The sequence below is a fragment of the Ochotona princeps genome, chromosome 5 (assembly GCF_030435755.1).
Source record: "Ochotona princeps isolate mOchPri1 chromosome 5, mOchPri1.hap1, whole genome shotgun sequence".
NCBI lineage: Eukaryota > Metazoa > Chordata > Mammalia > Lagomorpha > Ochotonidae > Ochotona > Ochotona princeps.
In genome coordinates, this window is record NC_080836.1 from 36,786,874 (window position 1) to 36,813,049 (window position 26,176).

The 26,176-nt window shown below is 37.1% G+C and overlaps 1 protein-coding gene and 1 pseudogene across 1 annotated transcript in view; one reads left to right on the top strand and one right to left on the bottom strand.

The window, feature by feature from the left end:
- The window catches only part of GALNT13 (polypeptide N-acetylgalactosaminyltransferase 13), a 427,420-nt gene that overhangs the window by 242,098 nt on the left and 159,146 nt on the right, over positions 1-26,176 (top strand). The window contains exons 4-5 of the mRNA XM_004577161.4: positions 25,172-25,338; positions 25,756-25,963. Coding sequence (XP_004577218.1) covers positions 25,172-25,338; positions 25,756-25,963 — 375 coding nt within the window. The remainder of the gene's footprint in view (positions 1-25,171; positions 25,339-25,755; positions 25,964-26,176) is intronic.
- On the bottom strand, positions 18,986-19,440 carry LOC105942075 (large ribosomal subunit protein uL24-like; annotated as a pseudogene).

Consider the following 26,176-nt stretch of genomic DNA (forward strand, 5'->3'; position numbering starts at 1 on the left):
TTTATATATTTTAGTTTCAAATGTAACACAGCATGTTGTATTCATGTGCTTGGATGTTATTTGCATGAGTTTCTTGTGCCCATGCTTGTTCTGATGATGATCCAGTGTTTAGGAAACTTAGAAATAAGTATCAAAAAGGAAAAAGCCCTCACTTAGGAATTAGCAGTAGAGAACCTGAGAATTAACACAATAATAAAAGTAAAGTATGTGCTGTTTAAAAGACTAAATTATTGTTCAGCATTATCTCCAGGCTTCTTTATGAGTTCCCATTTTTGACTCACATCTCCAAAATTACTATTAATTTTTCGTTTCTTATTTTTTTTTTGGTTAGGTTTATTTACTAATTTTTCAATATGTTTTTCATGCATCCTTACTGATCTGATGAACAATTGTTAGTTAATTATTCCTATTTTCTATCTCAACATTTTTATAACACTAGTGTTTCAAAGTCAAGTATTTTATCTTTTGACATACTGTCTTGCATTTGCCAAAGCATATAGCTTGAAATTATGCATAACCTCTTTCTTGCCTCTCTCTTACATGTCCCTTGTTGCATGTTTCTCCTCTCTTCTAATGATACTGGAAAAGACAATAAAATCTCAAATGATCAGTACATTATACCATTTGTCAAAATTCGTCTTAAGGAGGCGAGTATCTTAAGTATAATAACATTAATGACAGTACTAATGCCATATAATATTAATTGAATGTTTTCTCTTATGCAAATACTGTGCCAAGAGCTTCACATTATCTCTTTGATCTTAGCATTCTTATCAGGCAGGTATTATTATTGATTTCATTTTAAAAATGAGTGAAACGATGCATAATATAATTGCACTATTTTCTTAAAGTTTCACCTTAAGTAAATGATATAGATAAGATTTGAATCGCAGCAGTACAGTGCCAATGTCTTCCCCTTTAATATTTTGCCTATTGTCTTTAGTCTGTTCTTCCCAATTTACAAATATATTTCTAATCTCTCAGCCCATGTTTTTCAGGTAATATCATTTGGAAATCACATTTATGTTATATCCCACTAGTGTATCTCTAGCTTCTCTCTTTACTTTAAAAGTCTGTGGAGTCCGTTAAGAGACATTCTGGCTCCTGCTTACCATGAAGCCACATTTTACTGCCTCAATGCCATTGCTGGTTGACATATTTTTATGGACTTTGCCCCAACCACTCTTTAGGAATTGAAACTATGAAACTATCAAAACAGCTTTGTGTCTCTGATCCATACTATGTTACAAGAGAAACTTTTTCCCTGGAAATACAGAAGAATACCACTGTCTACTGTTTTGTTTTGTTTTCTTTTAAACAGAATTTGTGGTTTGCTCTAGTTTTAATAGCTGAAGGTTCTATGTAGGTATATATGATGTTCCTAACATTGTGAATCATGTGATTTCTGAGAGTGAGGGTAAGATAATACCTCATATACATCATTTTTTATTTCCAGTTTGGGACCAGTGTTGTGGAACCTCAAACATGAATGAAACTTGAAATCTTCTTTAAAGAAAGTAGAAATAATAATAGTAAAGAAATAAATTTATAAACCCAAAACTCTACACAGAAATTAGTTGCATGATGCTGAGTGGAATGTCAAAGAAAATGGATCTTGGTGCTCAAACCTATTTTGCTGTGATGCATCCGTCCTTAACCACCTCAGTGTGTACAGAATTAAGTTGATTGAACAATTACCCTTGTGGATGAATATTCCAAGACAGATCTTCTCCATCAAATGGCTATGCAGAGTTTGTAGTAAAATGGGAAACCCAGTGATTTGTAAATACCAATAAAGATAATAAGATGATTAAAATTTTAGGTCTTAAAGAATAAGTGAATTTTGATGACATACCAAAAGACAAATAGGCATTATCTATTTTTGCAGAAAACATTCTCTAAGCAGTTCAAGCAATGCCAAGTCATTTTGTGTCAAGATACTAAGATCTTAAATTAATTACATGATTCTTGTTTGTTTCTTAACTGTCATTTTTGAAGGTACCTTTGTATATATGCGTATGTGTGATTATGTACACATACGACTTTCTGAAAGATAAAAGAAGTGTTTTTTTTTTTCCCTTGAGCAACCTTCATGAATTTGTGGAAGTTCTTAAAATGTTGATTTTAAAATACAAATTAGTATGGAATGTGCGGAAATAATTGAAAATTCATCTAACATATTATCTAGCTCTCCCACTCTTGGAAATATGTTCAAAAGAAGTGAAATTTGTATATCAGAGAGTGATTTGCAACCCTATTTTTTTATCAGCACAAGCTGCAATATCAAAGATGGCAACAACCCAGGTGGCCATTGAAAGAGGACAGGATAAAGAAATCCATGGTATATCTACTCCAAGAAATACTACTCAGCTTTAAAAAGATTGAAATTCTCTGTTTGTAACCAAATGTTCCCAACTAAATGTCAGTGAAATATGTTCAGTGAAATAAGCCAGTCTCATATAAGACATACATTATGCAAAATATAAAACAAATATGTGGGTAAACATGTGCATGTATATATTCTCACAAAGGAACTTAGAATGGAAACTAGCATACTAGAAAATGAAGAAACATTGCAGGTTGCATCTCCAGTCCAGAATAAAATGTGGACTCCCTATGAGGCTGTTATATATATCTTGACAATGGAATTCCAGACTTTCAACCATTGTCTATATCTACAATGCCATGAAACCCGTAAACAGCAGAATGTTGGACTTGTGCCTGTTGCTGAAAGGATTATATTATAGTAATAATATGAAGCAAAAATTGGGAGGATATGGAAGAGGGGAATCACGGTGCTTATGGAACCATATCATGAGAAATTAAAAAAAATTCTACACTTGTTTTCACATTTTGAATTTTATTTTTTAAATTTTAACTTCTATTGTCATATTGGAAAGTCAGATTTTTTTTGTTTAATTTTTGATTATATAGTTGATCAGGGTGGGAAGGATCAAGAGCTAGGTAAAGGTGGGTGAGACCTTTGTTTCCAAATTGTCTTTTTCTTCTTTCTGTTTCCAGGGGAGAGGGGGAAATGAGAGAGGAAGCCATACCCAGCCTACCAGTCACCCTAGTACCTGGTGATGGGAAAGGGCCACCCAGTATCAACCCTGGGTCACAGTGTGGTGCAGGCTCTGAGGGTTCTACTTCAGTGGTTTCAATACTTCTGAAAGGCTGTTGATCTCGCCAGTCAAAGGATGAAGAAACTCTTATAATGTCCATTGGCTGACACAGTTGACCTTAGAGTTACCATTAGCCCAGATTTTTGCTGTCAATACTTGATTGAGATAGTTGTCCAATTTGCTCTGTCTTCCTTCCTGTGCTATGGTACCAGATGTCCTCTGCAGGCCTGATTGGTCTGCTGTATCCTCCAAGTGCCTCAGGGCCTGCCACCCACTACTCTGTCTTTTCCACTGAGTAAGACTAGTTCTTGCAGACAGGTCTAAGAACCCAGGCCAGGTGACCTGGACCCCCTGGACTCCACAGTCCCCAGGGCTCACAGACATTGTACCCACTGCACAGGCAGGCTGAAGGACCTGGGACAGGTAACATGGGCGAGGCTGGACCCCTGCTCCTGGGGCTCATGAACCAAGCACCAACTGCTCCCAGTCTAGCATGGGTTGCCTCACCTCGGCATCTGCCAGCGGGTGCTGCAACCTGGCTCTGTGCAGCCTGACCCCAGTTCTAGCTCACGCAGCCTGGTCTGGTCCAGTCAGCCTCCATTCCCAGCCGTAAGTTGGATTGGCTCTTTTTGCGGCAGACCCAGCTCATCCTGCACCTTCTCTGATTCTTAGATCATAGCTGTTATGAACTGGCCCAGCCTGGCCTGCCCCTAGATCTTACCCTGTTTGCTGGCAGGTATTATAACCCGACATGTTCTGGTCTGCTTCTTGCCTTGGATCTTGTGCTCACCTGCAGGGACTGCATCCTGACAAAGGAGTTCCCCAAGTTCTTCTATCAGACTTTCTCCCAGTGGCAGATCTCACGCACACCAGTGAGTTCTTGGCCCAGGTTGACTTTGTCCATCTCTTGTCCTGGCAGGAACTGTGTCCTTGCCCAGCTCGCCCACACCCATTCCAGTTCTTATTCTTGGTTGTTACAGCCACACCCGGTCAATGCCTAGGCACTGCCCTCATGTGGTTATCTGGGAGCCTCGACCCACATCAATGGTATCTCTCACGAGTGCCAGTGGGTGCTGGAATCTAGCCCAGTCTGATTCTCCCTAGTTCCAGTACACACCCATGCTGAGGGAGACTGAGGCCATGTGCAGCCTGTCTGTGCCACCATTCCAGCTGTAGTAATCAACAGTGGGAACCTCAACTCAGTCAAGGTTGCTTTTTAGCGACGCAGCAAGGCCCGTTCCCAGCCACAGGTCTTGCACGTGCCAGTTCTTGTTCCTCAGTGGTGAACCCACATGTCCCTCCCACAGATTCTGCTCCCAAACTTCTAGAGCGCTAGTCAGTGTCATGGCGCAGCCTAATATTGCATGTCTGCTTTCCTGATTCTCACTAATGGGTACTATGATCTAGCCCTGCCAAGTAGGCCCTTAGCCCTAGCTTTAGTGTTTACCAGAGTGATATTTGATGATGGTTGCTGCTACCTACCCCAGCTCAGGTCTCCCATGTGTGCTGATACTTTGGTCTGACCCTTAAAGGTCCTCCCATTTACCTGTGTGTGTGTGTGTGTGTGTGTGTGTGTGTGTACCTAACTATACTCAAAGAAGGGTGCGCAGCCCCATTTTAGATCACCTGCTCAGACTCAGATTCATTGGGGAATATGCATTTACACCTTTAAAATAAGTCACCTATTATCTTGGTTCCATGTAAATACAGTTGGACTACATTGGCCCCACTCTACAGCCATTGCAGCTTTTGCTGATCTTAAGATGTTGAACTATCTCCTGGACACAATGAGGGGAGAAGAGGAAATAAGGGACTCTTCCTTCTTGGGGATGTGTGAGTTTGCTCTGGCTGTGTACTGAACCTGGAGTTCATGTGGTCCTGAATATTCTTCATCTTCTCCCTTGTGTCTCTCTTTGTCTACAGAATTTCCACTGCAGACTTCTAATTCTCTCCTGGGAATGCTCATTATCTATTTGTTTCCTTTAGCTTCTACTTTTCAAAACCAACATATCTATTCCCTAGTCAGACATCTTGTAATCTGATGTTCTCAGACATAGTTTTGAAGGTGAAAACCATTATTCTGATATTTAATTAATTTTTTTCCTTTCCAATATAATAATATATGATCTAATAATGAAATTAAATAAAACACATTTTGCATAATGGAATAATATATAGCAGCAACAGACTGCAATTGGCCTGCTGTGCAGATACCTAATCTATTTAGGTGTGATTATATTCACTGTTTTTCTTCATAATATAATTGCAGATGAAAATCTTACCTACTTTACTAAAATTTATTGTTTCATATTTAGTAAGTCATTTGACAATTATTTTATGACAGGTAATAGTATTTATTACTCAGGATTCACATTCTTCAATGGTAATGGCTGCTCTTAACTAGCATTCTATTGAAATTAACAATGGATATACTTGACATTTTGATATTGCTTGCAGTCATTCAGGCATGATATTTTATGTTACATTTAGCAATAACTATTGAGGCTCAGAACATTCATAAGACCTTAATGGTAGCAAGGAAGGAGTTGATATATGAGGATTGGTTTGACTCTGTGGTTCATTAGAATCTAGAAAAGTCTCAATAAGAAGGGCATTCTTCAAAATTTTGTTTCAAAAGAGAATGTGTGTGTGTGTGTGTGTGTGTGTGGAGAGAGACACTGAATGTGAAAGAAGGCCTTTACAGTAGAGCACATATTATATTGTGTGGAAAGATAACTATATATTGGAAGAAAAACACATGTAAGTAGTTGCTTCAAGGGGCAAAAAATCTAGTTAAGAAGTGTAATTCAGGGATCCACCTTGTGGCTTAATGACCTAAGCTGCCACACCTAGTGCTAATATCCCATATCCATACTGTTTTGAGGCCTGGCTGCTGCCCTTCTGATCCAGTTCCCTCCTAATAGTCTGGGAAACCATCAGTGGGTGGCCTAAGTGCTTTGACTCCTACCCATGTGGTAGACCTGTGAGAATGACCTGGTCCCAGCTGGAGCCTTCCGAGCTGCCTGGAGAACAAACCCGCAAATCTCTCTCTCTCTCTCTCTCTCACTCTCTCTCTCTCTCTCCCCTCTCATCCTTCCTTTCTCCCTTCCTCTCATCCTATGTCTTTCTCACTGTCTCTGTATGTTTGCCTTTTATTCCTTTCAAATAAGTAAAAACACTTTTTCTTTAAAAAATGCAATGCAATTTTGATAGTGATTGCTATATATTGACAGGTGTTTCAGTTACACAGTATGTAAATATCAAAGCTTAGAATAAATACATGCTTATGTCCATGTCATTGCACCTAATGATTAAATATTATATTAAAATAAAAAGTCAAGTTCTAATTAATATGCATAGAAGTAGAACTGTGCGAATGTTTTGGTATATATAAAAATGAGAGGGATTAGAATAGATTTTATAATTTCCAAGAAGCCAATACATTGACAAAGTAACATTGTCAAAGTAACATTTCCAATCACTGTAACAGCTCTAACCCATGGTGCTTAGATAACAGAATTTCATTTGAAAAAGGTTAACATTTGATTCAGGCTTCACACTATAATAAAGAGCAATCTCCTTCTATGTCAACAACCCGAAATTTTTAGGAGCTGCATTCCTTTATAAGAAATTTCCTGGGTGAAGGGAAGCGCGCTTTCTGTGGTCACTAGTCACAAACAATAAGAGAAAAACTTTGGGACACTTTAGTATGTAATAAATAAGACCTTTACATGGTAAAAAATAGATTGAACAGAAAAAATGGATAAAATTAATGTTATTTATACATACTTATGTATCACAGATGATGGGAAAATATTACTATATAGATCTCTGATACATAGAAGGGGTTAAAAGCCAAAAAGTCAACCATAGTAACACAAAACTTTCTATACGAGAGTGACCAAAAGACCAAAATGGAAACAGACTCACAGAATATGTTCAAAGCAAAATGTGCTTTATGATATTTCACTTTTAGCTAGAAAACTACAAGTTAAGACTACTAAAAAACCATTTGGGTAAAAATTTAAGATTATGAAAACTTGCTTTATTTGCATGTCAGATACAAAACGAAAACTGTCACATGCTACTAACACCAAAGAAAGTGGGTTCAGCATTAATAATGTAGAGTTTGGCAGTTTTTAGTGAAACTTCCTAGCCACTTACCTTTTACTTAGCAATTCCACCTTTATTAAATTACATCTCCAAACATACGAAAAACTTCATTTATAAGACATGCACTAAGTGTAGCTGTTCTAAAATTGATAAATCTTAAGTAAGGAAATGTAGATACAAATAAATATGACAAGTTCTCAAACTCTGTTATCAGAAGGCACTTTTTTATCACAAAGGGAAGGGAAGATACTTCACAGTGCAGAAAACTAGCAGATACAATGTTACACAAGTGACCAAAGTTAGCATTAATAATTCTAAAAATAGGCAACCTACATTACTGTTGTGATGCATTGACATAGTGTCCCTTCTGTTGTATCTTCCAAAAACAGCAAATGTCTACTACTTCTAAAATAGTGTCCATATTACTGCCATTGATAATAATGATTATGTGCAACAGAAAAATTTATCAATAAAATAGGAAAATTTATTTTATAGATAAAATGAAAATTTATTTTATTATTTTGGTTCTTACTGCCTGGTCCCAGGCCCTACAAACTACAATCAATTTCCGTATTACTTTCTCTTTATTTTGCTTGTGGCGAATTGCAGCATGGTGATAGTCTTACCGCTTGGCAATACTAAGATATTCTTGCCATAGATTTTCTGCTGAAACATCATCTTCTACACAGATCACTTTGAACACAGAACTTTACTTCATGTTTGGTTTTCATTATTAAGCAAAGAAACATCTCTATTTCTTTTTAAGTAGTTACTGATTTCTTCTTTTTCCTGGGAATCTATGGCTGAAGGTACAGGTGTCTTTGGATGAATTTTCCCTTACAAAAGCAAGTTCTTATCTAAGTACAAGGTTGTTAGCTGTTGCAGTATTACAATGCTTGCTTCCTGCCTTAAGAAAGGAACATGTTTACTTATACAACTTCAAACACAGAGGCCTGAGTAATAGTCACCTTTGGATACCTTATTTTCCATCTGTGACGTTGCTGATGTAAATGGGTTTTGCTCTGTCTTCTTTTGATTTATATTACTTTTCCATTACATTATACAGCTGTGATTTTTGTTCATAAAATGAAAAATCTCTTATTAAAGAATTTCCTTTAGTACCAAAATATTTTAAAAATAAATCTATAAAATAACTTCTTTTGAAATAGGATTTTCATAATTTACTAACAAATGGGGGCAGTGAATTAGGCGGTTTCAAAATTTATCCTCTCAACAAGGTAATGTTGATGCTAAATCATATGCTGTACTATATATTTTCTTTAGTTTTCCTTTTTTAAAAAAAATATGGATACAGTGAGACAAACACAGATACAGAAGGAAAGGGAGAGAGAGAGAGAGAGAGAGGGAGAGAGAGAGAGAAAGAAGGAGAGAGGGAGAGAGAGAGAGAAGGAGAGAGGGAGAGAGAGAGATATCTTCAAAGGCTGCTTCACCGCCTCAGATGACTTCAGTGTCTGGAGCAGAGCCAGAGCCAGAGCCAAACTCAGTGACCAGAAGCTTCTTCCTAGTCTCCCACATGAGTTGCAGGGGCACAGGTCTCTGGGCACTGCTTTTTGCCAGGCCATGAGCAGGGAGCTGAATCAGATGTGGAGCAAACAGGATACGTAGTGGCTTTGCCCACTACATCACAACCCTGGCTCCTGATTTTAATTTTTAATTATTTTTATTTTTAATTCAAAATAGGTATTTCTGAATAGAAGTAAAAATTAAATTAAAAGTACAATGCTCTATGTAAATATCTTTATGTCGCATACATATACATGTCTGTTAAATATGTGGTATAGGTTGAACAATGATGGAATCACTTTCCCTAGTTAGCTTCTTTTAACTCTGCTGTCAGCATGAGGTAGACAATACTGTTGTTTGCATTTTATACCTGAGGAAACTGAAACTGAATTTCAAAAAGAAAAAAAGAAAAGCAAAAGCCTGTCTCACACTCAGTCTCAGGCTGACAGAGCATCTGACACAAAACCATTCAAACTACCAAAATACAAGAATGTGGCTAAGGTGCTGATCTGATCATTGGTGCAAGAGACTGCTCATTGTGAGCCTGGCATTCAATCTGTTTTTAAATATTTTGTGGAATATCTGAAAAGACTCACTGAGGAAGGAATCATCCTCATTTTAGCCAAATACCAGAAAACAAAGGAAAGAACATGTTCCTAGGGAAATTGTTGAGAGAAGTTTTCTGTAGAGAACACACAGAACAGAAGAGACTGCATGAAGCAGTGAAGAGAAGGAACAGTCATACAGCTGACAGCCAGGAGCCACTTGTGACTCCTACATAATCACCATTGGTAATGGGAGGCTACCACACCTGTGCTTCTGGCTGCCCTGACCGAGAACTGCAAGGTCCTTACTGCCTTCAAGTCCAGCTTGGTGAACTGCCAGGAGGTTGAGCAGTTACTTTATGAAGGAAGGTCCTCCACCAAAGTGCCTGTCTCAATTAGCTATAGTGGGCGTCAGATGCTCTCCTGACTCAGGGAATAGCAGGTAGCTCACGCCAGAGACAATTTACTACATACTGTTACTGTGAGAGAATGGACACTGGCTACGACCCTGAAAGGGACACACACACAGGTTATGGCTGGCTTCCTGTGTACCCATGTAGCCTGACTGTAGAAACTCAGAATACCTGCTAACTGGGGACGGACATTATGGAGTGCTCAGGAGACACAACACAAACTGGGTGGTGCTTTGAATTTTGCACATGCCTGGGTTATTGTGATTCTCAGATACCATGAACTTGCTCTATGCTGTGAATCAGATGATTCAGCTTGGCAGAGATAAGGTCTGGGAATCTGAAAACACTAGCCAGGTCAAACATGCCTTCTACCTGCTGATCACAATGAGAGATGCTGCATCATGCCCAATTTGAGTGTCACTCTGGACTTTTATCCCAACCACAAAAGGTATCCAGAACTCACTGTCTCTGTGATTACCGAACTCTAGGGTTAATCTAACACTCCCCTGACACAGGCCTATTTCTAAGAGGAAAGCCTGCAGTCAATCCAAAAAAAAAAAAAAAAAAGTACCTGAGGAGAAAAGAATATTTGGATTCGCAGATACATAAATTTCGTGTTCAAACAGAAGAAATGTGAATAAGGAAGGCAGCACAACCCTAAAAAATACACAATAATACAGTAATATTTTACAGTGAAGAAGGGGAGTTTGCTGAAATGTTTGAAAGGGAATCAGAAGTGAGATTGTAAGGTTATTCAGTAACACAGAGGAACACATGAAATAATGGAATCCATACATGACACAAGTTAGAAACTGCAAAGAGACATACTGAAGAAAAATCAGATAATGATATTAGAAATTAAGTTTCAGTGAGTTAAATTAAAAATATATATAGTGGGAAGCTCCAGCAACAGACTTGATGAGGCAGAAGAAAGAATAGCTAATGTTGATTATAGAATATCTCAGAAAAAAGAGCAAAGAAGTAAAAGAAAAAATAACAAAAAGACTAAAAATGATGTTCGGAATCTATGGAATACTACTAAATGATCAAATATATGATTCTTTGGAGTTCCTGAGTATACAGGAAAAAATGGTCTAAAAAATGTATGCAGTGAAATAATACAAAATTTCCCAAATTCAGAGAAAGATTTGGTTATCCACTTGCAGGAAGCACATAGATTATGATAGGCATAATCAGAAAACATCTTTACCACAACATATGACATTTAAACTTCTAAAAGGTAGCATATCTTCCACGCAAACTGATGGGTGTTGTAGTTTAGCCTGATCCTACCCACTTTATACTCAGCCCTCATGCAAACCAACAGAAACTGCAACCTTTTGGGGGTGACTCCCTATAACCCAGGCTGGAAACAGAACTGACCCAGCAATTCCAGCAACCAGCATGTTCATAAGCTGATTGGGGTGATGGCCTGTGCAGGACCCCGTACTGTCAAGCATACAGAAGAATCAGGTCTGGGATCACCTCAGATGAAGTTTCTTTGGAGATCCCTCCAACTGAACTGCTGATCTCAGAACCCCAACCATTGAGAGACTCTGTCAGCCACTGTATTTTGAACAGATTTCATCGTGCTTGGAATGGTGAGATTGGGAACAATTCAGAACTGTTGAACTATCAAAACTGCTTGAGCAGGACCCTTGGAGCGTGCCTCACACTGGGGATCTGGGATGAGTGGAAGGCTGGGTAGGACTTCTCCCTTTGTTTCTCCATGACCCCAGATACAGGGGGGAAAAGGTGATGATATTAGTGTAGAAACAATGGTATTACCCACTTTCCTGTAGCCCTTGACCCTTTGTACCCTAATCAACTACGTAAAATTATTAAAGATAAAGGGAATTTAAAAAAGTGGTGTAAATGTTTTAAAATATGCTGCTTTAAAGAATATACCATAGAATCAGCAGCAGATTTCTCAGTAGAAACCACATAAGCATGAGAAAATGGAGACATATTGTTGAAGTCCTAAAAGAAACAAATAATAAAAGCCAACCCCATACACTTTCCAATCCATCACGAAGAAGCAGGTTGCTAACTGATCTGAACATTTGGTTCATTACTTACCAAATGGGATTCATAGTACAATTAGTTAAGAAAGTTTTATCTTAATATGCCCAACACTTTCAATGGGAATCTATCTTGTATTTGGAAGTAGGGATGCATGTTGCATTGTATTCACATCTGGATATGGGAGTCCCCGTTACTCCATCACTATACTTTCCAATTTGCATGATGGTTTTCTTATATTAGAAAGAACACATGGTATTTGTCTTTTGGGGATTGACTTATTTTACTGAACACGATGGTCTCTAGTTGGGGCCATCTAGTTGCAAATGGTGTAATTTCATTCATTTTAATGGCTGAGTAATATTCCATGGAGTAGTTTGGGCTGATGTACTGTCTGACGTTGTCTATACCAGCAAAGTCAGAGCACACTTAAATAGCAGACTGATGGAATTGTAATGAAGGAGTGTAGTGTTGTGACAATCTGAGGAAAATCAGTCGGGGGGTGGGACTTTGTGGAAGGGGAATCCTGGGCTATAGATAATTGTACCATAAAATTTGAAATTCAGAATAAAAAAATTATCTTTCTAATGACTCCACAAGAGACCCCTGTGTCAAGTGTTGATGCAGGAAAGCTGAGATTATTTCTTGCTGTAGTAAAGAATAGCACCTAGATAGATCTTGTATCTATGAGAAAGGATGATAAAGGTGTAAGGCTTTAGAAATTAGGTGTCTTCACATAAATGGATTTGGACATGTCTTTCAATGCACAAGTTGCATTAGAATTGGGCAAAGTATGGGATAAAATTGTGCAGGTTTCCTGGAGATGATGGAGAAAGATTGTCCTGAAGCCAAATATGCTAAAATGTTGTTCAGTTAAGCTACATATTATACTTTGAAGGGGAATATTAGCCCACATGAGCTATGCTCTCTAAGGAAGGCATTGTTTGAACAATGTTTTTATTTAAACAGATTTACTAATTGGAAGTTCATCAAGGTGCTAAATGAAATAATTTTTGAGTTATAACTTTAGCATCATGATGATTGTTAAATGATAAGTTTGAAATGGATTATTGTTATCAGGATCAAATAATATGAGCCCAAATAGAATTCAGAGTGAAATATCTGTTACCTATATAAGAGATTGAGAAATGTTAGCCACTTAGCATTGCACATTCTATGAAAATGCTCTTATCTCAGCCCCAATTGGTAGAGGAAAAAACTTTACCTGGAGGAAGATTTCAACATTTGATATTCAAACAGTCTCACAGGAGAACAAGTCACAGGGTGTGGCCCCAAGTTTGGTTAGTGGAAAGGAGTATGAGTTGGTTAGCTTGTGAATATTCGGGTGCAAATAAGAAGTAGAGATCTCAGCAGGTAGGCTGAACAGAACCCTTTGAACTCCTACAGAAGAAAATATGAAGCAGAGACTAGTAAACAAACAAGAAAATCTAACAGTAAGCAGCCAGAGCAAGCCAGAGAAATTTGTCGTTAGGTACAATACCTTATTTAGAAAAAATTAAAAAGGAAAGAGGTAGATAGAGCTTTCATTCTACGCTATTACAGGAGACAAAGAAGTTCTATGGCCTGGTTGGTCTGGAGACCACAGCTGTTGCTGAAACTACATTGGAAGTGCAGAGGGAATTGAAAATTTGTCCAAAGAACTTATATAATAGATGTATTATTAGCAGCAGACAACAGTTAGAATCTTACCAGCTGACAGTGTGACCAGAATAATTTTAGATACCTTATCTATAGTTCCATGAATTACATCATAATATAAGAATAATAGAACAAAAATAGCATTTATTTAATTCACCAGAGATTTTATATATACAACAATTTTAATTCAACTTTGGTGCTGACAAAGCTGATGCTTAGGGAATTTGTGAACAAAATTAAATGACAGAAAAGGGGCAAGTCATGTTTTTGTAGATTTACATCTTTCTCTAGTATGTGCAAACAGAAATTATGCAGGTTTGATAGGACTAGTTTGTAATATAATGACTTGCAGATCCATTAGCTTATTTTCTTTCCTGATGGATTCCTTTCTTATTGATTTTGCATGAGTTTTTACAGACTAAACATAGTCCAGAATTTTCTCCTAGTCTCTAATGTGAATTACAAGCATCCACATTTTCATAGAGTGCAGATAAGCAGGAGTCTGGAAACAAAAGTGCAACCGGGGCCAATTGAGTCAGTCTGATATAAGCTCTGGGAACACATGGCATGTTTAACTACAGTACCAATGTCCTTCTCCTTCCTTGCTTTAGAGGTTTAAAAAATAAGTTGAGCATGCAAATGCATGCAGAAAATTCGATATTTCTTTTTTAATACAATCTGTTTAGTTTTATTTGGAAGGTAGATTTACAGAGGGAGACTTCCATCCACTGATTCACTTCCCAATTAGTCACCATGACTGGAGCTGCACAGATATAAAGCCCAAAGCCAGGAACTCTTCCAGATTTATCACTTGAGTTCTAGGTCCCAAGGACCTGTGGCACCTCCACTGCTTTACCAGGGCGCAATCAGGCAGCTGGATAGGAAATGGAGCATCTGGGACATGAAATGGCACCTGTATGTGATGCAAGCACTTTGAAGTGGAAGATTAGCCTAGGAGCCACTGCATGAGCCAAGAAAATTTAGTATTTCTGTGTCTGTGTTCAGGGTATGATAATGAGGGATATAATTGGTATGTTAATTTGGAAATCCATACAATAGCCAGCTTCATTGTGAAATGTTTATATTTTTATATACAAAATTTTAAATGCAGAATCTAAAGAATAAAGTGAAATTTCCTTCTTGTGTACATTTTAAATTTCTCCAAATCTTTCTGATTGGATAGATGCATGGGAAAGAGTAAAATTAAAAATTTTCATTATAAAGCAGAAGGCCAAATAAGGAAGCCAATTAATTATCTCTGACCTTAAAAAAGGTAGAGAAAGAAATTCTCTGCCTTTTTGCTGTTTCCTCGTGCACACAAATCTCCCACGTGAGATCCCTATGGCATACTTCAAACAGAATCCAAAAAGTAAGATGTCTTGGAATACCTCCTGGCTGATGCTGCTTCCACATCTACACGTCTTTATATTTGGAAGAAAATAAAAAGAGGTGAATATAGTAGCAGATAGTTTGGGAATAAGCATAGTTAGCCTGGCTTTTAAATTAAAAGTTTTTAGAATAGATGAGTAAAACTTTTGTTTTTACAGATTTGAATTACTGAAGTAATTATTACGTAAGAGTTACCTTTGGGAGGCTTACCACATTATACATATGAATCATCATAAATACATCTCCAAACATATAGAACATAATGATTAGTCTAAAAATAAACATATGTAATTTTTGGAAAAGTGCTAGTAACACATTTGAGAAAACTTTTCCAATAAGTAGTCCTAAGGCCATAAGTAAAAGAATTAAACTAGAAAAGCCTCCACTATCATCTCTCAGAATATGTAGATATCAACTCAAAATGAATTATTAAACACCTAACATAACGTCTCAGTGTATGTACTGACTAGGAAACAGGGGAAATGCTCCATAATATTGGAATGGTCACAGATTTCTTTTTGAAAAAAATGTCCAAATAAAGAAGCAAAAGCCAAAATAGATTAGTAGGTTCCCATCTGCGCATCCAAACAACTTACAAAGTGCAAAGACAATGGATAGAATGGCAAAAACCATGAATTATGTAACTGATAAGACGTTAATACACAGAATTTTTAACCCAAACAACTAAAAAGCCTAAAAATCTAAATAAACTCATTTAAAAATGTACACTACACATTTCTCACAGGAAGATGCATATATTGCATCCACATTTGTAAACATTTGCAATAAATAAATGAATTCCAGTGAGTCCATAGAGAAAAGAGAGACCTTTTCAATTTTTGATAGAATGCAAATCACTGTAGCTATTATGGAAAATCATTTGACGTTTCCTCCAAATTTATAATTAGGTGTAACAAATCTCCCTGCAATCCCACTTCTGAGATTCTGGAAGAAACACAATCGGTCTGCTGGAAAGACAGTTGCACTCCCATGCCTATGTACAGCTATTCACAGGAATTAAGAATAAATTCAATCTAAGTCCTTCAGCTGATGGGTAATAATGTAGTATAAATATTCAGTGTAAGTCATTATGTTATTTGAAATAAGCCACATGCTCAATCATCACTGTAACCTAAAAAATTGATCTCATGGAAGTTGAGAACAGAATAGTATTTACCAAAACCTGGAGAAAGTTTGGGAAAAACAAAGATGGGGAAATATTGGGTGTTGGGTTGTAAGTTACAGGTAGTTAGGAGAAATGCATACTGGTCTTCTGTTGTACTGTAGAGTGGCCATGATAATGATAATTTTTGCATTTCTCAATAAAGGATAAAGTATTTTGGATGTTCTCATTGTAAAAAAAATCATGAAAATTTTAGGAGATAGATATATTTACCCTGGGGTGATCATTACATATATATATATATATATATATATACACACACACACACACATATATATATATGTGTGTGTGTGTACATATATATATATGTATGTATGTATGTATCGAAACATCATGTGCTAACCCAGAAATATGTGCATTGCTTTTTTTCCCTCGTTTTTAAAAGTCTACATGTTAAAACCCAGGTAAAATGGAGCCTGGCAGAATAGCTCAATTGGCTAATCCTCCCCTTGCAAAAAGCCTGGATCCTATATGGATGCTGTTTTATAAATTGGCTGCTTCACTTCCCATCCAACATCCTGCTTGTGACCTGTGAAAGTAGTAGAGGATGGCCTTTGGAACCCTGCACCTGCTTGGGATACCTGGAAGAAGCTCTTGGCTCCTGGCTTCAGATCAGCTGAACTTTCGCTGTTGAGACCATTTGGGGAGTGAGCCAGTGGATGGAAGATCTTTTTCGCTGTCTCTCCTTCTCTCTGTAAATCTGCCTTTCCCATAAAAGTAAATCTTTAAAAGAAACAGGTAAAAGGAACTATTTAATTGTTTTAAATTTTAGAGGCACAGTGACAGAGACAGGCAGAGACAGAGAGATCAGTTTCCTATCAGATGATTCACTCTATGCTTGTCCACAGCAGTCAGGGCCGGACTAGGCTGAAGCCAGGACCTTAGAACTCCATATAGGTTTCCAACTTGTGTGGCAAACCATCTTTCACTGTTTTTCAAGGCATCTTAAAAGAGATATGAATCAGAAGTTGAGCAGCCTGGCCATGAACTCACACTCTTATCAGCATAGAGGGTAGCTGCTTAATTCACTGTGCCACACGCAATTTCAGTCCTGTGAAGTATTGTAATTTACCTGAGGCTCCAAAATGGTTCAATTTTGTAAAAACCCTATTTCCCTATTGCCAAAGTTCTCTTTGCATGGATGCATTTCAGAATGATGGGATTTCTTCATGAATATGAATGTTTATGATTGGGAAACATAGTTCTGCAATTCCCATAGCTCTTAAAAATAATAAATGTATAAATGTCTTGTTTTCAAGTCTTTCTTTTAATTACTGTTACTGATCTTTCTTCACTGAGGCAGTAAAAGTATCCACTGACTCACCAAGGCATATTCCAAGTCATGCAAAGTACAGTGCTGATGACCTTTGTTTTGAGTCCTAAATGGAGTATGTCTGATGAAACCACCGTGTTATTACGGATCCTTTGTGATTTCGCATTCTCATCTGAGTCAATTTTATTTCTTTGATAAAGAAATAAAGCACTGATATGGTTTTCAAAAGGGTAAAATCAAATTGTAACACTTTATATTCCCATAACGTTTGCATAACTATGGCGAAAGACAGTATGCAGGTGTACTCTGTCACAGACCTTCGTGTTGCAGGCACAGACAGCAGGATCCTTCTCCCATGTTGTCTCCAAGGTCGAAAGCTGGACATGTTTGTCCTATGTTTGCATATCAGCAGCAGCTAATCAACAGGATTGGAACAGCAGTAGTACACATCAAAGTAACAATTGTAAATAATGTGGAAATTTTCCAACTCTCATGCTTAATTTATAGGAAAAAAAGTTTTAATGTCATTGATTCAAGAAGATTCCACATCTATTTTAAAGTGTTGTAGTAAGCTAAAGAATATTTTTTCTTTGTTTTTCACTTTCTGATAATTTTATATAATAGTTCTTAATTCTAGATGATCATTTCTTTCCCCAAGGTGGATGTAAAAAAAAAGATAGTTATTCAAGACCACAACACAAACATTTCAATCACATTTTCTATGACTGAAACCCACATAGAAGTTTTTTCAAACTCATGGAATAATTTAACACTTAGACAATAGTAAAAGCCACTGAAATATTATTCTAGACTCAAAAGGAAATATTTTACTTCCTTGCAAGTATTATAAAATCAGCTGGTGACAAGATAATGCACATATGAAATTCCATCATGAAGTTTGTTATTTCACTGGTACACTAGATTGCAGTTACTTTATTTCACTAGTAGATATAAAAGAAAAGCTTTCCCTCAAATAAAATTTGATATTTCAATTTTCCACTTTAACTCATAAAGATAATTGTAAACATATCATTCTTCCAGAATAGTATTCATTTGCCAGTCTCATTTATATGCTTATGTAAAGGAGAACCAATATTGTCTTCATCAGATACATTGCTAAAACAGTATTTGTCGACATGTACATAATATAAAAGAAAGTAATTTCTATTATTGTTTCCTATGTGCCACACATAATTAATATATTTGTATATTAAATTTTGGAAAGCACAACCTTATAGTACTAAGAAAAATAATCACAAGTAGGTGGAGTTTTAAGATTTATTGATTTATAGAGTCATTGTTACAGAGTGACAGAGAGAGAGAGAGAGAGAATAAAGGAGAGAGAGAACTTTCATCTGCAGGTTATTTCCCTGGATTGCCTCAAGAATGAACGAACCCAGGAGCTTCATCTGGGTTTCCCATGGGGCTGGCAGGTTTACAAACATCCCAGCCTTCTTCTCCTGGATCAAAAATGGGGCAGCCAGGAAACTCTCCAGTCCCTGTACGGGATGCTCACACTGCAGGGAATGGCTTTACTTGCTACACCACAGCACGGGCAGCTATCCTGTGTTAAGATGTACAAGTTAAAACTGGAGAAAGCTCTGCAGAAGAAGGACAATCTCAGAATGATATTGAACTGATGTACGTATTTATAAGCCAAGTGTGACAATATTGACAAACGTATATTGACACTATCTAGATATTTTTACTATAATTTATCTATTTATCTGTTTGAGCAGTTTTTATTTAAAGTGTATAGACAAGATTGCTTTATTCCTGGATCTTCCAGTTGTTTCTTCTTTATATTTGTGTTTCTCCTTTCCTTCTTGATGAAACTTGGCATTCCATACGAGTATTTTTTCTGGGTCATTTTTAGCCTAGTAATAGCTAGTTTACTGGGGTGAATGCCCACGTGGACAACTGTGCCACTGGCCTTTTTGGCTGCAGGTGTTCAATCTAGATGATGTAGTTCCTCTTATAAGCCTGAACTACTTTGCCAATTTGCTGACCTTTCCAGTGTTCCATAACAACTTCCATTTCATCATCCTTTCCAACAGGCAGGGATTGCATGTTTTGCTTCTGTCTGAGCTCTTTGGAAAAAGGAAGACACAATCTTTCCATGAATGTGGAAAGGGACACTGAAATGCCTTTTTCAGTTTTTTCTTCTGTCAGCAAGTCACAAGGGATAGAACTTCATTTTAGCCTCTGCCACTGCAGTGTAATCTATGTCGAAGTATTAAATAGATATTAGTGTTAAGAGAGAGTGGTTCTATTCTTCATAGAGTTGGAGAAAATGATACAAAGGTTCATCTGGAAGCGCAAAAAACCATGAATAGCCAGAACTATCCTGAAGAATAAGAATCTAATGGGGGTGTGGGGTAGGGATTACGATCCCAGACCTTTGGACATATTATAGGGCTGTGGTTATTAAAACAGCCTAGTACTGGCACAAAGAAAGAGAACTTCAGTGAATCAAAATAGAAGCAGCAGAAGGGAATCCACACAGGTACAGCCAAATAATCTTCCACAAGAAAACAGTCGACAATCCAGGGAAAAAGGAAGTTCTCTTCAATAAATGCTTTTGGGACAATTAGTTGATATCCTGCAGAAAGAAGAAGCTATAGCCCCCACCTTTCACCACATACAAAGATCAAATCTAAATCTACATCCAGAAACATTCAAACTTTTGGAAGAAAAAGTTGAAAACATTCTGCAAGATATAGGTATAGGCTCTGACTTCCTAGAAAAATCATTGAAAGCAAAAGCAATCAAGACCAAAATAAACAAGTGGGACTTCATCAAACTAAGCAGCTTCGGCACAGCAAAGGAATCAACTAAGTAAAAATGCAATCAACAGAATGGAAGAAAATCTTTGCACACTACACAGAAGACAAGGGGGTTAATCTCCAGTATATATAAAGAACTCCAGAACAATCAAATTAGCAAAAGAAACAAATCAGTCAAGAAATTGTCACTAGACATGGGCAGACACTTTACAAAGGAATAAATCCAAATGGCTAACGGGCATATGAAAAAAGTGGACAGCTCCCCGATAATAAGGTAAATCCAAATAGAAACAACTGAGATACCATCTAACGCCAGTAAGAATGGCTCACATACAGAAAACCACCAACACCTGCTGGCGAGGATCTGGGGAAAAGGGAATTCTACTCCACTGCTGGTGGGATTGCAGGCTGGTGCAGCCTCTATGGAAATCAGCATGGAGACCACTCAGACAACTGAAAATAACCCAGCAACAGCACTTATATATCCAAAAGACCTCTTACATGAGAAAGCAATATGCACCCCTATTTTCATGGCAGCACAATCAATTATCGCAAAAACATGGAAGCAACCAAAATACCTATCAACAGAAGACTGGATAAGGTAACTATGGTTCATCTACTCTATGGAATACTACTCAGGTATTAAAAGCGAAACAAACAAAACAAACAAACAAACAAAACGAAATACATTTCTTCAAGGCCAAATGGGCCCAACTGGAAACTATGGTGCTAAGGGAAATAAGCCAATCCCAAAGGGCCAGATACCATATGTTTGGCTTAATATAAGATAAAACGATGTAAAATCTAAAAATAGTGCCTATAAGTTGTATATTATTGTGCCTTCAAACTGTCTGTACCAGACGCAATAAGACATTGTGATGTAGCCTATGAATCAATAATTAATGAGAGATGGATTGCATATGCTCACCAGAGATTGTTAATATCCCTTTAATCATTGTTAGTACTACTAACCAGGGGTAATGATGATCTAGTCTGTACTGTACTCCCATTTGAACCACATGGGTCATATACTAGCATTGATTTCTACAAGAAGATTGGACAGTCTTTTGCACCACCCTACCATCACATCAATACCCCTGCTACGAGGTCAACAGCACCATGGAGATGAAAGCTCACAATTTCATTTTACTTATTTTTTTTTCTTTTTTCTTTCCTTCTTTTTTCCTCTCAACCCGAGGGGGACTGTACACAAGGGAAGGTATAATAAAAGTCCGGCAGGAATAAATATGTCCATAGGTAGAAACAAAGAAAGTATACCTCGGTACTTGCAATACAAAGATGGATATACAACAGATAAGCCCCTACATCGTTGGGAGACACCTCAATTGCAGTATGATGTACTTCTGAGTGTACCTGGAAGACACCTAGTTAAAGACTGGAGAGGAGAACAATGGGGGGCAGGGGGAGGGGAAACGCCAATGACTATTAAACTGTGTTGTAAAATAAAATTTAAAAACAAACAAAAAGTGAGTGGTTGTATGCATCATTAGACTCTTTTTTTCTCTTTATTCAACACACTTAAAATCGTAGTGTATCTTATCCTAAGTGAAATAAAAGCTGTGATGAAATATGGAACTACCAGCAATTCAAATGGACACAAGTCCATCGGAAAATATGAAACTCACACAACTTTTTGTAACATATATATATGATATATTATATATATATATCATATATAATTGAGTGTACTGATATAGAGAATGATTGCTTTTTATAGCTGAAGTATTTTCCTATTGTTTTATTATTGTAAAATTCTTCTCTACTGAATAGTGTTTTTGCTGGCATTATTGAGACAAAACTTGATCAGTTTGAGGTGTACTTGATTTTTTGAAATGCAGAAAGTTTCTGAGCTGATTGCCACCATGAAACTAATTAACATGTATCACCTCAGATGATTATGCTTGTTTTCACGTTGAGAAGACTTAATATTCATTCTCTTAGTACATTTCAAACATACAATGTGCTACTAAGTATTATCATATTGTTTTTTTAAAATATTGATTGAATATTTAATCTGTGTCAGAAACAGCATTAAGTTTTTTTTTTAAAGATTTTATTATTATTGGAAAGCCGGATATACAGAGAGGAGGAGAGACAGAGAGGAAGACCTTCCATCCGATGTTTCACTCCCCAAGTGAGCCGCAATGGGCCGGTACACACCGATCCGTTGCCGGGACCTGGAACCTCTTCCGGGTCTCCCACGCGGGTGCAGGGTCCCAAAGCTTTGGGCCGTCCTCAACTGCTTTCCCAGGCCACAAGCAGGGAGCTGGATACGAAGTGGAGCTGCCGGGATTAGAACCGGTGCCCATATGGGATCCCGGGGCTTTCAAGGCGAGGACTTTAGCTGCTAGGCCACGCCGCCGGGCCCCATCAACACAAATATTGGTCACATTTTGTTTTTATGCTACGTTAGATAATAGCACAGTGGAAATTTTTTCCACTCAATAGCTGCAATAATGGTAAATTTGTTTATTATAACTATGACACATATAATAAATGTAAAATTAACATTTGTGAGTAGATTTAATTATTTAATTATCAAAAACTGAATTTGATAAAATTATTTAAAATGTTTATCATTATATCTGCTCTAAGTTTGATTTATATTCTAGATAATTTACCTAAATTCACAGCTCATCCATATTTCCTTTGTTAGCATTTACTACAGCATGCAAATATATCTGATTTCAGATAATTTATGGAAGCTGCCTTTTACGTTCCCAGGTTAGACACCAGTTAAGAAGACCAAGTTCCATTTAGAGGTGCTGCAGCTCCTAACTCCTTCTACAGCTAATGTAGACCCTGGAGGCAACAGTGACATCCCAGCAATTGTTTTCTCTCATCCATTTAGAGACTTACATCCAGCTCCCATCTTAGCCATGATTTTAAATGAATTAAAGTAACTATACAATAGAAGTATGTATTTTTTCTCTATGCCTCAACCCATTTCTCTCTCTCTCAATTATTATTATTGTTGCTGTTATTGTTTTAGCCAGTGATACCAATCATTTTTCTTGGCTACATTCATTTATAGAAACCACTGGCTATTGACTGTTGAACTGTTTTGGGTCTGTAGTTTTAGTTTTATCTCTTTATTCGCTTTGGTGGTTATCTTTCAATGATTTTTTTTTCCTATTATGTTACAAGTGATATCTTTTTTTCATGAGGCAGAACAGATGTTTGAAGAGAATGGCACAGAGAACCTTTCTCAATGACCAAGATGTTTAAGCTCATGTTGCTAATTGCCTGGACGTACAAAGCCAGTGATGATGAAGTATCTAAAAATTGTCTTCATCTTCTCATTAAAATGGGAAGAGATTGTTTTGAATCCAACTACTTTTCCCACTCTCGACATTTTCATTTGATTACATGAATGGTATCTTTTGTATTATTTTTATGAATATTTTCCAAATAAAAATAAGCTGAAAATGTTCTCATTGTAGTTAATATACAGTCTTACCAGGTTAAGATACAGACGATGCCACCGAATAGGTTGTATTTTTGACTGTTTTGAAAGGTAAGATTAAGATTTCAACAAATGAGGCTGTCAGTATGGCATAATGTTGCTAGTGTTTTAGTCCCAGCTGTACCACTTCTGTCCAATTTGCCACTAATGTACCTGGAAAAAAAACGATGCTCCCAGAGACCCAGAAGAAGCTCCTGTATCCTGAATAAAGATTGGCCCAGGTCAGGCATTGAGGCCATTTGGGAATTTCAAAGGACTGCATCAAAGACTGACCTGTATTTCTCTCTTTTCTTTTTGCTCGTGGTAGCTATCGGGGCTGAGCTAACTGAACCCAGGACCCAGGAACTCCAGCAACTACATCAGGAGTGGAGGCAGGAATAGATCCCAGTCACTGGAAGATTGGATTTGAGCTTTCCAATCAGAGCCTTTGCCGCTTTTAAAACAATTCCTGCCCCCAAGGAAGCTCATTTCTTCAAGTCTAGACAGGAAAAGACTTATTTTAGTTTTCAGTTTAGGGTATTTTCATGAAAAAATATCTAAAACACCTTTATTTCTGTACTGTATGACATTCCTTATGAAATTGTTTATAGTGCATAGCCTTGGTGATGTGTGAAATTACATAATAGAAATGTTTGAATGCATATGACTTGAAACAAGCAACAACTATGTTTGTGTTCACTTTGGATTGATCACCTAGAACAGTACACGTATTGTTTATCACAATATAACTTTTGAATGTTTAAGATAATAAAATTTAGGCTTATGCGGATTTGCAAGTGGAGTTAAAAGCTTTTGTTTTTTTAAATATTGTATTTCCAAAGTCATGACAAGTCTGTGGCAGCCCTGGCTGCTCAGCCTTATCCAGGGACAAGCCTTCTCCATGGACCAGCCTTCTCCAGGGAGCTTGCTGCTCAGCCTTCTCTGATTTACCTGTGAGCTATTACAAACGCAGACTTTCAGAGCACTCCAGACCTACCACATTAGAATCTATATTTTGATGCATCTTCATATGCTATCTGTGCCCACTGAAACTGGTGAAATACTGGAAACCCAACCCCCTTCCAAAGTTCCAACAATTCTGGATGTTTATATTATCATTGAAAATGCTCTGAATGCATCCTTACTCTTAAGCCCTTGCTTCCTTAAAGTAGACATTGTTTACATCATTCTCAAGTGAAATAGAACGCACACCTGATTAGCTATTAAATTGAAAAATTATCTCAAATTTACATACTTCAAAACACTGTGGGTGTGTATGGTTTTCTTTTTGTGACTTTTCAAGTTACACAGTATCTTTTTTCCCTTAAAGGATGAAAATATATCCTGTAAATGAATTCTTCCTGTACCTGGCCTTCTTATTGACAGTCTCAGAATGTTATTTTAGCTTTCCTTGATGTTTCTTACACTGTTAGAAATCATGCTGCTTTGTGCTCTGCAGGCATAAAAATAAAATATTAGTGATTATACATATTTAATTTTCAAAATGCCAAGTGATTACTCATGGCAGTTAGGAAAAGGAACATGATTTTAGATATTCATGAAATGCTCCCATGGTCAACTTTCAAGTAGGAGCTTGTGTTATTAGGAAAACCTCTCTGTGATAATCAGAATAAAAAATTAATGCATTAGCATCCCTTTTCTTTCCTCTTTTCCAGATGCAAGACAAAAGTCTACCCTGATGAACTTCCAAACACAAGTGTAGTCATTGTGTTTCATAACGAAGCGTGGAGCACCCTCCTCAGAACTGTTTACAGTGTTATAAATCGATCTCCACATGACCTGCTCTCTGAAGTCATCTTGGTAGATGATGCCAGTGAAAGAGGTATTAACTATATTTTTATCTTTTATTGGAAAGATGGCTGGAGAGTGGTTCTTGTTTGCTCTACAATTTTTAGCCTTGCAACCACCTGTCAGATTTTTGTCCATGTATCTAATCAAGGACACATTCAGAAATAACTTATGAATTCTTTGGGTTTTTCCCACAATTCTGTTTGGCACTTGTCAACCTTAGAAATAAGTCAAAATAACTGCTTAACATATCTATGTCTTCCCATATTGACTTCTGACATCATCAAATATGTATATGAGTTCATGAATATGTGATATTACCAGATGAAATTTTTAAAAGAGAAAGAACAATTGACCACTATTTTTATGTAGAATTTACAATTCAGTAGTTATATTTGCTATGTCTTAAACCAAGTACAATTTTTGTGTGCATTTTATTTGTGTGTTACAGATTTTCTCAAGTTGACGTTAGAGAATTACGTGAAAAATTTAGAAGTGCCTGTAAAAATTATCAGAATGGAAGAGCGTTCGGGGTTGATACGTGCCCGTCTTCGGGGAGCTGCGGCTTCCAAAGGGCAGGTCATAACTTTTCTTGATGCACACTGTGAGTGCACATTGGGATGGTTGGAACCCTTGCTGGCAAGAATAAAGGAGGACAGGTGTGAAAATCATGTGTTTTGTCTGCCTGGGTCATGACTGAACCTGTTAGGGCAGTTCTAGGCATGCTTCAGAATTTCCCTCTCAGTTTGCTTTTTCAGAACACTTATTTGATAGATTGTTGGAAAAAACAGTTTTTCTCTTTATTGTAATAGATTAGACTGGCATATCATTGCTGAGAGTTAATATTTGACTATGGAAGAGCCAAACTGTCA